General features: G+C 42.9%; 1 protein-coding gene across 3 annotated transcripts in view; it reads left to right on the top strand.

Annotated features, from left to right (window-relative positions):
* LOC149857362 (diacylglycerol O-acyltransferase 1-like) overlaps nucleotides 1–13575 on the top strand; it is a 40818-nt gene that overhangs the window by 15255 nt on the left and 11988 nt on the right. For 2 of the 3 annotated variants that reach the window (XM_090062795.1, XM_090062797.1), the window contains 6 exons: nucleotides 2215–2340; nucleotides 4206–4292; nucleotides 7282–7385; nucleotides 8944–8982; nucleotides 10859–10900; nucleotides 10994–11038. In XM_090062795.1, coding sequence (XP_089918921.1) covers nucleotides 2215–2340; nucleotides 4206–4292; nucleotides 7282–7385; nucleotides 8944–8982; nucleotides 10859–10900; nucleotides 10994–11038 — 443 coding nt within the window. The remainder of the gene's footprint in view (nucleotides 1–2214; nucleotides 2341–4205; nucleotides 4293–7281; nucleotides 7386–8943; nucleotides 8983–10858; nucleotides 10901–10993; nucleotides 11039–13575) is intronic. The other variant, XM_090062796.1, reaches the window with a different exon arrangement.

The following is a 13575-nucleotide window of genomic DNA, read 5'->3' as shown; positions in this document are numbered from 1 at the left end:
ACAGCATGGGCTGTAGCAAGCATGTGGTCTGATAGCTAATGCTGAAAGGTGTCTGTGTAAAGCAGAGGGGCAGGAGGAATAATCCCTGCTTAACAGGAAGAAGCCAGGCAGATGCCTGCAGTCCCTCCTGGAGTTCCAGCAAGGGAGCAGAGGGGAGGGGCCAGCTCTGCTGTGGAACAGAGACCCCTGCCCAGCCCAAAGAGCATGCCAGGAGGCTGGGGGAGTCTGGTTTATCTAAACCAGCAAGAGGCCTAGGACAGACATTGCATAAACAAGTTTGACCAAAATCAGTTATGTCTGATACTACACTTGATCTGAGCCTTCAAGAGGCCAACCAGGTTTATCTCAAACCAGTTTCAGCCATTTTCAAACTGGTTTATGTGCACTGAACATCTGTTCTGTTATAGGTTTAAACCAGTTTCTGATCACTTAAACCAGTTTATGTATAATGTCTGTCCCTATCCCTAGGGAGAAGGAAACCATATTAGAATGGCTTTGCTATGCTTTATTATTTTAGCAATTTTGCCATTAAAGATCAGTGGGTACCATTTCAGGAGCTGACAGACATGCAGGTCCCCACTCTAACTCATGGCACATTGCATAAAGCACCATGGACTAGAGCAACCCCCTCCCTTTCCCCTTCCAACCCAACAGACATTTACCTTTATCTGCTGGGGTGGGGAGGGGCAGGGGAAATCAAGCCTGTTTGCCTGCCTGTGCCATGATTGGGGCTGGGCTAATGCAGCCCTATCCCCCCAGCCCTCCCAGCTCCCTGGCTGTCTGCAGGAAGCTGGGCACAGGCAGGAAGTCTGATGCAGCCCTGCCCATAGTGCTGTCTGCAGGAAGGGACGGGGCAGGGGACAGGGTGAGCTGAGGGCTGGGTTTCTCTGGCCTGAACTGAAGGAGCGGGGACAGAGGGAATCTGTGAGGTGAGGGGGAGGGTTCAAATCCACCCCTGTCCCCCACCAGCTCAGGCTAGGCAAACCTAAGTTTCCTAAGACACTCCACTTTGGAGCACCTCATTAGATGAGGGTTAATTTGTCACGCAATCAGCCACTTTTTAAAACGCTCTGCAACCATGCATGTGTGTCACGGCATGGCTGTACAGCACTTTCAGAGGGCTAATCATGCAACAAATATAACTTCTGTCTGTGCCCACCATTACCAGAGTCATTTTCTGTTCTCAATGCAGAGAGTGTCTGGTACCTCTGATATGGCCTGCATAGTAACATGTTGATAAATGTTTTCTTTTCCATGGTAACCACTTACTGACTTCCTGATTCACAAGTCCTATTGGTTTCAGGATTGATTCACTGTAATGCTGCCACAAATTTCTCTATATGAACAGGGATCCTTTCATGATAGATGGATTTCACTTTGGGGCAAGCTGGCAATTTCTCCATTTCTGGCACACCCAAGGGATTCTAATAAGGAGGACATTTTAATTTCTAGGGCACTAGTTCCCAATATTTTTAGATCCAAGGCACTCCTCAATAGATTCAAGGGACCACTTGGAAAATGCCAGCTCTTAGTTTTAACTTATTTTCTGACTACAGAAAATTATAGAGTAATTCTTTTGTTGCAAAGAAATTACAAAGCCCAAAACAGGGCAAACTATTTTTATGAATATCCATTTCAAATCTCTGGGTTTACTTTGTGAATTATGTTTGCACACCTAATATTGCTAACACTGCGTGGCACCCCACAGCACCCTTGAAAAGATACCAAGGTACCTTAGAGTGCTGTGGGACCCTAGTTGACAATCACTGCTCTAGGGGCTTCATAGTCTTTTCCGCAAAGGCTGCAGTGGGGATGAGCTACATTAGTATGTCCTTTGTCTGCCTTGTCATGCCCTTTCCTTGGTTCAGAGCTGCTTTGGCCATTGCGGGCTCTCCGACAGCACCTCTTGGCAGACTTTCTGCTGCAGGGGCCCTTTACTATAAAGTCCATGTCAGTAGCAAATTGGTCCAAGATCTGCATAGATTGAAATGATACCTCAGGAGCTGTGTATCTTTGGGAACCTTATCTGAAGATAAAGGAATTAGTTTGAAGCTCTATGATATGAATGCATCAGGTAGGCTGCACTGACAGATCAATCTTCTGCATCTGATTAGCAAAGATAGACAAGCTTCTCATACTAAGGGCGTGTGCTTGGGAAGATAAATTAACCTGTATCAGATCCAGATTCAGTTTATTTTCTCTCTTTTTTCTTAGTTGGAGGGCTGCTGACTCTGTTTGTGTATATCACCATTGCTCTGAAACTGTTCTCCTACTATCAGGTGAATCGCTGGTATAGGGAAGGAAACTCCCGACCCACCAGAGGCACTGCCAGAATTCAAGGTCAGCAAACTTAAAACCCTTCCATTAGCCAAAGCTGTAAGAGATATTAAAAGACTGTACTGTTATAAGTGGCTCTGTGGACTGAGCACAGGAACAGGAGATTCCTGGAGTCTATGGGCAACCCATGCTTAATGCTGTTTCGCTTAGCGCTATTTTGCTATAATGCTCATTTTAAATTCATACTTGATTTCACTTAGCACTCAGTGAGTTTCACTATAATGCTCATGGTCGCCATCTTGGGTCATTACAAATAATTGCAGTCACCACCTTGTGTTGTCAAATACTTTCAGTTTCGCTTAATGCTTGTTTCGCTTAACGCTCGTTTTTTCAGGAACTAATTAAGAACACTAAGTGGGGGTTGCCTGTACTTCCAGCTCTGAGAATTCATCACATAGAAGTATAATGAACTCTGTGTGGATCTTTACCTTGTGATTGTTACCTTAATGTAAAAATACTCCTTTTTGGTATGGCATAATGGTGAATAGGGGGGCATCTATACACATGCCCGTGTAATTAGAATGCGTTGAAGCAGGCTCGATTAATTGAGTGCTAAAATAGTGCACTCCAGCATAATGCTTCAAAATGGCAGTAGGGACACTTTAACTAAAGCTCATCAAATGAGCTTTAGTTAAAGCACTCCCACTGCCATTTCAAAGTCTAGGTCACTGAATACACAAGACACTGTGAGTACTTTAATTACAGTGGCTCCCAAGAGCTGCTCTAATTAAAGCACTTCCTCACCCACCCCAGCGCACATGTAAAGACACCAGGATGACCAAACTGATTTCAGTTTCTGCCTGATTCAGATCAGTAGAACAGAGATAGGCCAATGCCAGTTTCAGCCTGCTTTTCTTGCCTTTTCTGATCTTCTCCTCTTACAGTATATAGCCTAATGTTGTTTACCTGAATTTACAGAATATCATGCTCATATTCCTAAGAGGGAGGGGAAATTGTTGAATATGATTAAAAAAGGAAGTGCCCAAAACCTGATCTTTTCTCAGTCAAGATGTGATTTTCCTTGTGAAAAAGAGGAAGAGGAAGAATCCTGTACCCAATGAATATTAGGGTACTAGCCTGAAGTTTTAAAACCTGGGTTCAGCTCCCTGTTCCATCATAGACTCCCTGGGACAGTCACTTAGGCCCAGACCTTCAAAAGTGTTGAGGTGTCTAATTTAGTTGAAGTCTCAAAAATCAAAGGGAACTAGGTGCGTTGATAGAAGTTATACTTTGAGGATGGCGGTCTTAACCTCTGCATACAGATGGAGAACTGAAGTATATCAGGATTAATAGCACTGCCCTAGAGAACAAGATGCTGAGGTGCTAAACTATTCTACTGGGGAGGGGGACATATGCAGAATTAAAAGAGAGAGAGAGAAAGAAAGTCAACTCTAATCCAGAGTGTTTGGAAAGGCCAGAAGAGTTAGCAGTAAATTGGTGTTTGTGCCCATCTCCTTGGACTTCGGGAAGGTTGAGCAGTGCAGCACCCATTGCTTCTTGATATACAAGTCATTCATGATCTTGAATTCACTTGAAGCCATATGAAAGATTTTATACATGAATGTTGCATGCCTCCCATGGCTGGGGGGGCACAGTGACCCGCCTGCAGGTGGCAGGGACATAGTGGCAGCGAATGGGGAGATTCAGCAGTTGGCCATAACAGTATCAACAGTGGGGGCAAGCCGAGCAGGGAGCTCCTGTAGGCAGCTGCAGTGGTGTTGAGGTGGGGGTGGGAAGCGAGTGCTGACCAGTGATCGGTGACCACCCTCAGATGCCATTGGCACTGCCAGCAGTGTCAGCAGCAGCCAATCTCTGAGGGTTCACGTGCACCCCCAACTCATTGCCATTGATTTTATATCTTTTGTTAGCAGCAGAGTCTTCGAGCTACCAGTCTAGAAAGAATGAAAGAGGGCAGACAAAGCAGATCCTGTACCCAATGAACCTCAAAGTAAAAGGTAACATTGCTTCAGGTTGTCAGCAGGATATGTATAGTTTACACTGCATAGATGTAGCCAAGGTGTTTTAGGAGGTGCAAACCTACCTTATCCTGAAAACCAAATGAACAAAGGTTGAGTTTATAATCACCCTTCTTAAAGGGGTACCATTCATTAAAATCACAGTTCTGAAATTATTTAACTAGCTAGTGTCACAAGTACATGTAAGATGGGATGGGCAAAATACTACCTGCGTGTAGGATTTGGCCCATCAGGCCATTGTATCTAGCCTGCGGGGCCCCTAAAAATTTAGTAAATTAATATTTATTTGCTCCTGGCCACCTGTCAAAGATGAAAGGAGCCAGGGGCAGTAGGACCCAGGGGAAGCCGGCAGAACTGAGCAGCCCAGCCCCGCCCCGCCCCCAGCCATGTCCTTGCCTTCCTGCCTCTCTTGTGCTCCAGCACCACGTGGCTTCCAGCTGCATCCCTGAACCACAGGAGCATGGGGACCATGCCAGTACCCTGGGGTGTGCATGTGTGTGTGTATGTATTTATAGGGTGAGTCCCACATGCACACCCCACCATACACATACACCCTCACCCCCACTCACACTGCCATCCATGGAGACCCCCACACCCCCTCACATACTCCAGCCACGCTCCTCCCCACATACATCCCCCACAAACCCCATAGCCACCCACCCCCCACATATCCACACACACACCTACATGCTCCCTCATGCCACCCCCACACCTATCCACCCCCACAGACACACCCACACCCTCCTCCACACCCCACATACCCACACACCCACACACCCACAGTCCCCCACAAACCTATACTGACTCCCCATTTTCCCCACCCCTCCACAATATACAAGAGTGAGACTTCATTTTAAGCTATTATATACAATCACCTCTATGCACATTACACAAACGCATGTAAACCAGGACAAAAATATATATTTTAAATCAATTAATGAATGTTTTAAATATTCACTTTTTAGACTATAATTTTGTATTTTTCTGGTTCTGAGATGGCAAAACCCCTTGCTGAAAGGAGTACTTCTGGGGGCAAGGGGAGACACTTCTGGTGGCAAAGGTCAGGCGTTAGGAGGCAGGACTTCTGATCACAAGATGGCGACTCGGCGTGGGGGTTGGCAGGGCACCTGTCAAGGGGTACGGCTACCCATGTCACCCTCGACAGCTTGCCAAAACTCAGTAAGTGGCCCTCCACCTGAAATAATTGCCTGCCTCTGATTTAAGACTATTAGAAGTGAAAGAGAATAGCAAAAACAATACTTCACTGGTTTTAGTTTATATTTGTGTATTTGACAGCTCTTTGGGGATAGGCAAGTTCACCATTCACTCCTGCGTAGCCTGTTTTTTGCTGAAGTCTTTCACAAGGCAACCAGTGCAAAAAATCTTGTTTCAAATAGAAATGATATTTGTACCTCAAAAGTACTTCTAAAATCGCGTGCATGTGTGTATGATAAGAAAATCAGTCACTTAACCAGCACTTATGCCTTTTATGTGCTTGAAAAATCTCTGTGCCTTAACTAAAGCAGAGTTTTTGAGAGCTCAGCAACATTTATTATTTAGTTATCTAACTAGGATTCTAATATTAGACATGCATTTTTTAAAAATCTTGTCTTTAAGTTCCATAGTCTGGTGTATGTTTGTAGTTTAACAAGCTTCTATGAAAAATTAACTATCTGTAAGTGCACCTCCACAGCGAGCAGCTAAGTGAGAATGTTATTTTATTAGCAGTTATGGAGAGAGAGACGATCCCCATAAATGAATGTCTGTGCCTTGGAGAGCTCTCTCTCTGCTGTGTTGCCAGTTCCACTATAGCTCTGCATAATTTGTGTTTTGTAGCTGTTGAATTCTGAGTGAGTGCCATGCAGGTCTTCTTAATAGGAGACATTACAGTATAGGCATCCTCAAGCAGTGCAGAACATTTTAAAATACAGTGCTAACTTAGTACAGTCACCCTGATTTTCAAATGCTGTGAATTTTACCTGCTGTGAAATATACACTGAAGTGACCTGGCCCTTTAGCTTTGCCCTAATATCATGGTTATTGTGTCCAGGGGGGTCTAGGCTATTCTGCCTAGAAGAGGCAAAGATATGAGTGAAATTTTGACCTCCCTTGTGAAGTCAGTAGAAAATTCCCCTTGACTTCAGTGGGCCAAGATTTCACTTAAAATCAAAGAATTCCTAACTGCTAAAAGCACAACATCAAACAAGAACTGTAAAAAAAACAAAACAAAAACAAAAACCCCAAACAAAAAACTTTTAGCCATGCTTAAGAGTTGTGTTGTGCCTGTCCCTTTTCTGTTCATGAGGGGAAAGGGAAGGCAAGGAGCCTTCTTCACACGCATTCCCCATGCAGGGACTGACTACAGTTGCAACCATTGTGTTTCCTCGAGCACAATGCCTGCACCTGATTGCCACAGTTATCACCAAAGCTGAGGTAAAGACCGGGTCATGGTTCTTTCAGGGTAGGAGAGCAAGTGTAATTCTTAGGATCTCTACAAGACTATTCAGCACCACCTGTATCTCAGGCTGTTCTCTACTGCCCTAGTATAGTTCACTCACCCACTTCTTCTGAAATTGACTTTTATCAGGAGTTATTCACACAGTAGAGGTCAGGATCTAGCCTTAGATGATCTGTCTGTCAGTGGAGTTGCAGACATTCACAGAGTGCCACTTGTGATCAGAATGTTTTTTCCGTAGCCTAAAGATACTGTGTGGTTCTGGTTATGCTTGGAATATTAGTTTGTGTGTACTTAACAGTATGACAACATATATTTATTTTCCCATTCCTTCTAGCAGCATCAGACTTACTGGTGAAGTATGTATTGATACAAACCACAGTCCTTTACAGTGATTGTAGCTGAAATTCAATAGGTAGCCTGAATATTAAAGTAGATCTGCCAAATCAAGTGGATTTTTTAAAGAACGTGCTATTTATGCTATTTTTCTTCCCCACCCCCACCCCTGCCAAGACCTTTACTACTTCCTGCTGGCCCCCACACTTTGCTACCAGCTGAATTTCCCAAGACAAAAGGAATGCAGACAAGGCTATATCATTCGGAGACTCATTGAAATGGTAAGGAAAAGATCTGCGTTTAAAATGATCCACTTCTTCAGCCCTACCATGGGTACTAACTGTGAATCATTGAAATATATGGCTGGAAGAGACCTCAAGAGGTCATTATGTCCAACCCCATGTTTAGGCCTGGATCATTCCTGTAAAACTGTGGTTCTCAACCAGGGTGCTGCAGCACAAGATAAACCCAGAGATTTCAAATAGGAATTCCTGTTGTTAAAACTGTTCTGTGCTGTTGCTGTCTAAAGTTCTTTGCAACAGAAGAATTTCTACAGAATTTTTCTGTACTTGAAAAACAAGTGAAAACTAAGAGCTAGCATTTTCTGAGGGGTGTCCTGAGTCTAAAAAGGTTGAGATATACTGCTGTAAATCATCTTAGACAAATACTTGCCTAGCTTCACTTAAAAATGTCCCATGATAGGTATCTACAACTTCTCAAAGTGGGTACCTGCTCCAATGCCCAACCACCCTCATAGTCAAAAAGTTCTCCCTAATATCCAATCTAAATTTCTCTTGTTGCGATTTAAGCCCATTTATCAGTGAATGCAGTAGACTTTGAGGTTTTACACTGTGGGTGACATTGTATGCATTTTCCTGGATGCTGGTGCTACAAGTCTCAGCCAGATGCTCATTATCTTATGAACATGTTTTCCCCTGATGTTTTACAAACCCAGAGGGTCCATTTCTGCAATATTAAAAAAAAAGATTTCCTTAGTTGTCTAAGGAAGACCATTCTTCCAGCTCTTAATCTACAAGTGCACTGTACTGAAACGTGACAATCACCAGTTCTGTCTGCAGCTTCCTTTAGTTTCTTTGAAACAAACTATGCTACAGTTGTACTGTTAAATTACATCAAGTCAGTGTAACTTTCACTCTTCGCTGACATTTTACAAAACAGGGGTATGTCACACAGATTCCCATATAACCTCTCCACCACACACATTCTTCAGGACACAAGTGGAAAATGAGTTTTGGCCATCTTGGATGATCTTAGTAAGAGAACTCCCTAAATGGTGGTCATAGAAATCTCTGTTTCATAGTAACCCTTACATGGAAGCTTCCCTTTTCAGCTCGTAAGCATTGGCCATCTGGGTCAGTGAAACTGGCGTGAAGTGTCTGGAACTCTCTGAGCTCCAGCCAACACAAGGAACAAAGCGCCAAACATAGCACCCAGACATGGATCCACTCTGTGTAGCAGCCACTGTCCACTTCTCAGTCTGACCTTTAGTCCATCATTAATGTAGGAAATACAAAGTTAAAATTCTACCAACAATTTTATGAAAATGGTATTAAGAAGAGTCCTTGCATTTTGAAGGTTCAGATGTTTGACGTCTTGTATTAGGTGAAGTCATATATCAGAAAGCACAACATCCAAGAAGACCCTCACCAGAGGGGTACAGCACAATCAATTTCAATGTCAGTTAATGGCACTTGAAGAGGCTGTTGTTGTTATGGTAATAGATTGGAGATTTGCAGTGTTGCCATGGGATATGGTGAAATCAGCCTGAGGGAACCCAGGAAAGGCTCTGAAGTCCTCTCTTGGTTTGTTTTTTTGCAGGTATTTCTCTTTCATCTCATGCTGGGGCTAATCCAGCAGGTATGATTTTATTTTTGTTTTGTGGGGGGGTTGTCTGTGGTTAAACCCCAGGGATTCAGTTGCTATACAATGGTAATGAGGTCTGCTGTGATGTGCCCCTTAACACCAGAAGCTGATTAGGACTAACCTTTATCACTTTATTTTCTTTACTTTCAAAATATGCCCCTACATCTACTTTTACTAAGTACATATTTTGGAAACAGATTGATTTGTTTATCATGTGCATTCATACTCTCAGCTGTTGGGACGTAATACCCCAGCGTTCTACTGCAAGAACACAATGCCTGTATAATATAGCAGTGGGTCAGACCTGTTAGGCAGCGAGGCACACAACACCTTTTAGCTGTGTTGAGAGATGTCCATCACCCCTGTCTTGCTCCTCCCTAGCAGTCTATGACTCAAGTTAAAGACTGAATCCACATACTAAGAGAGAGTACAGGGAAAGTACCCACTGTCTCTGTTGTTTGTTACCGAGAGTTTTTAAAGCAATACTCCAGGTTCCCCAGGCTTCCAGTCACAGAAGTGCAGCTGGGCAATTCTGCACCCTGAGCAGCAGTGGCATGTGGGGCAACACCAATAGCCAGGTTGCTGGCAGCTGCTATTTTTGTGTCTGTATTGTGTTCCCCCCTGCAAAGTCAGTGCCTGGGGCTGATGCCCCACTCAACCCCCACTTTGTTAGATTGCTGTCTATTCATCTCAGTTGCTCCTCTAACAGCAAACTGCAAAAACACCTAATAGCAAAGGTCTAAACTTTCCTTATTAGAAAATGGTGTTAAATGACTCCAGAATTTATACCGGTTTCTGGAAGCCACCCAGTTGGAAAGTTAAATCCTGAAAATGCACAAATATCTATACACAAATACGTTCATGTTTCACACTGACTAGTGGGCAGAGCATTTAACTGGGACTCAAGAAACCTGTATTCTGTTCCCATTGCTGCCACTGACTTGCTAGGTGACGTGAGCAAATCTCTCTGCTGCACAAAGAGAGTTGCTCTGTGCCTCAGTTTCCCCACCTGTAAAATGGGAACAACAATGCTAGCCTCCTTTCAAGGTGGTGCTTTACAGTCTTGTGATGAAAAGCACTATATAACCACAATAGTAGTAATAATAAAAATATATTTGTTTCCAATTCCCTTTCTTACACCTAGTTCACCTGCTAATCCTGTTCACGCTATGTCAAGAGTTATCATTGGTCTGGTTGTTCAATAATTTTCCCATCAAGGCGTTGTTCCAAAATCCCCTGAGTCTGAAACAGCACCAAATGAGTGCAGTGGAGGAGGATTCAGTTAGATAGATTTTTTCCAGTAATCAAGTGTAATGTTAATTATAGCATAATAATGATCTAGTTAATAATCTACCTCATAAACTCCTAACTCTACCTACATACTTAAAAAAAATCTCTCTGCAAAGCGTCAATCTAAGATGCCCCCTTTTGCACCATAGTAACAAGTACTAAGGATTCTGCTTTGCTGCAGTAAACCTTCCCCACACCCCCATTTGATTTTATGCCTTTGACTCACAGCTCGAGAAGATAAAAGAGTTTTGTATCTTAATGCTTCTCTGAGCCCTGCTCCCCCCAGTGTAGGAGGATACCAAGTTCTGCTCCATATCTGAAGTGATAGTGAGGGCATTATGGAACGTCACAGTCTTCAGGACAAAAAGGAATTGCTACCCATCACTCATCTATAGGCTGGGATGCAACTATTTAACTGGCTCTTCAGTTTGTTTGACAGCCTTGGAAATGTTTTGTATGCTACAGAGCCTGCAGCCCTGCTTTCTCATCCTAACAGACACATAAAATAATGAGTCACTTTACAACGCCTTCCAGAAAGAGCTGTTTGTGTCCTCATCGTTGTCTCTATTTTTTCTTTCAGTGGATTGTACCAAATATAAATAAATCAATGAAGCCCATAAATGTAAGCAAATAATACCTTCTTATTTTCTTTAACCCAGTTCTGTTTTATCTCAGTGCTCAAGATAATGTTAATCAGTTTTGTTTATTTCTGCAGGAAATAGAGTCCACCTTGCTCACAGAATACATCTTAAAACTAGCGGTAAGGTCAATCTGTATGCTTTTGCACTCACTGGTAACCATTAACCAGATGCTTATCTATGAGAGATTTTGCTTTGTAACAGAAAGCAAAGGAGATTTGGAGGTGCAAGGGGTTCAGTTGCATACTAGTTCCATTCCCTTCCATCTGTCAATCTTTGGCTTTTATAGTGCTGCTATCACTAACCTCCTTTTTCAGTGCTTCAAAAACTTCAACAACCATGTTAAACAGCAGTGGCAAAGTCCATGGTAGATTCCCTAGAGCAGTGTTTTTCGACCTGTGAGTCGGGACTCAAAAGTGGGTCACAAGAATATATGAAAGGGTTGCAAACAAACTTTAAAAATGGATCAACAAACTTTAAAAATGGATTCTCTTTAAAGGCGAAAAGTGTGGGAAACTATGGCTTTTCCCTCACAGGCTGGCAGAATTCCAGTTTGTGAGGGGCTGCTTGGGTCTCCCCCTGCCCCACACACTGAGAGTCTGAGGTTGGGAGTGAGAGGCACTGAGGGACTGGCCATTGTTTACAAATGGGTTCTGGTACAAAAAAGGTTGAGAACCACTATCCTAGAGTGTTTGCTATTACTCTCTTCTCAGGGTCAGAACTCCTCTTGGGACATGGTGACTTTTTCCCCTTTTTTTTTAGCAGGGATGTTTTGCAAAAGCAGGCTGAAGGAGCATCTGAGTTATAAGTATCATTCATATGGTAGAAGAGTTTTTTTCAAAGAACAATAAATGATATTATATCTTAAAGAGAAATCAGAGTCTGGATCCACCTGGTTTCCTTTAGAAGTTTGTTTCTTAACCTGCGCCCTTGACCTAAGATTCCTTTGATCTCACTTACTCACATTCTTCATTCTGGGCCCAATATCTGCATGGTCCCAAGGGATGGTATTGCTAGTGATCTGTAGATCAAAATCTGGGCTTTAATATAGCCATTAACTTCTTTCAATACAAGAACTGAGGCTTTAAACTGACTTGGAAAAGGTGGGCAGCAGCATTCTGTACTAAGTGAAGCCTATGCATCATCTATGCATCCAGTTTCAGATACAGGCAATTCCATTAATGTAGCCTGTAGGTGACTAATACGTGGATCACTGGGGGCTGGAAGGGACAGTTTCCTAGTGAACAGAAATGGAAGCACTTTCATTGAGTTAGCAACTATATCTTTTCCTGAAATTCTTAACTGCCTCATATATGAGAAGATGATCAGCTCCATGATGGAACCCTAGACTTTCCCCAACTCTTTCCTAGTTAACACTGTACTTACTCTAAGCTGCATACCTTCTCTTTACAGGCCTCTCAGCAGTCCTTATGTTTCTGCTCAAGGAGAGCTAGGCAGCCTGCTGGTTTAGATCTATTAACATAACTCTCAATTTTTCAAAGCAGTTGCTCTTCAGTGGTGCTAACGTCCTCCATCCAGGAGCTGAGTACTCTGTCTTCACTGCAGTAATAACCCTTGTTGGTCTTTATGGCAATTGATGGCACCAAAATCTCATGGAAGATTTAAATCTCATGGAAGAGTTTTTAAAGCAATACTCCAGGTTCCCCAGGCTTCCAGTCACAGAAGTGCAGCTGGGCAATTCTGCACCCTGAGCAGCAGTGGCATGTGGGGCAACACCAATAGCCAGGTTGCTGGCAGCTGCTATTTTTGTGTCTGTATTGTGTTCCCCCCTGCAAAGTCAGTGCCTGGGGCTGATGCCCCACTCAACCCCCACTTTGTTAGATTGCTGTCTATTCATCTCAGTTGCTCCTCTAACAGCAAACTGCAAAAACACCTAATAGCAAAGGTCTAAACTTTCCTTATTAGAAAATGGTGTTAAATGACTCCAGAATTTAGATTTAGTGGATTTAGTGCTTCCTTAATATGCTAGATTGTCAGTCCTAGGGACTGGCATATTCTTTGTATCCTTTTCTATATATTGTATTCTGCTGTTTGTCCCTTTTAGATGATGAGACAAAACAAGGATAGAATCCAGTTCACTCTATTCTGGGTTGCTTCTGCTGGATTTTGCCACTAACAAGAGCAGTAGACTTGACCAGAAGACAACAATTCTGGTTGTTGTCTGCAACAATTCTGGTTGCAAAAATTGATTTTATTCTACATTGCACTGAGATAAAAACAGAACCATACAACACTAGTAATAAAATGTGTGTGCGTGCACATACATGAACTAAAGCAGTTGGGCACTACCTATAGTTTCTGGGTACCTATATCCAAAACTATGTTCTGCCTGATTCAGAAAAGAGTATTTCATTCTAGGTGACTTCAAATTAGGCAGAGCAGGGTCTTGAACTCAATCCAAGCGAGGTAGAGCAGAGTCTTGAACTCATGTTTTCTGTGAATGCCTGAACCAGAAGCAGTGAGAGGGTGTCCTCTTTCTTTCACCTCAAACTTCACAAGTTAGTTGAAACTTACACATTTTAAAATGTTTTGGCTTCATTCATTTTACCATAATGTAATTTAGTCAAAAATATTCTCATCGGCTTTTGTCAGGACTTGTGATGCCTACAAAAGCCTACATTCTCCTCTCTCCTTCTCA

This window comes from Crocodylus siamensis, chromosome 9, assembly GCF_052110815.1.
Source record: "Crocodylus siamensis isolate JL-2025a chromosome 9, ASM5211081v1, whole genome shotgun sequence".
Lineage (NCBI taxonomy): Eukaryota > Metazoa > Chordata > Crocodylia > Crocodylidae > Crocodylus > Crocodylus siamensis.
This window is presented reverse-complemented; position numbering and strand designations above follow the sequence as displayed.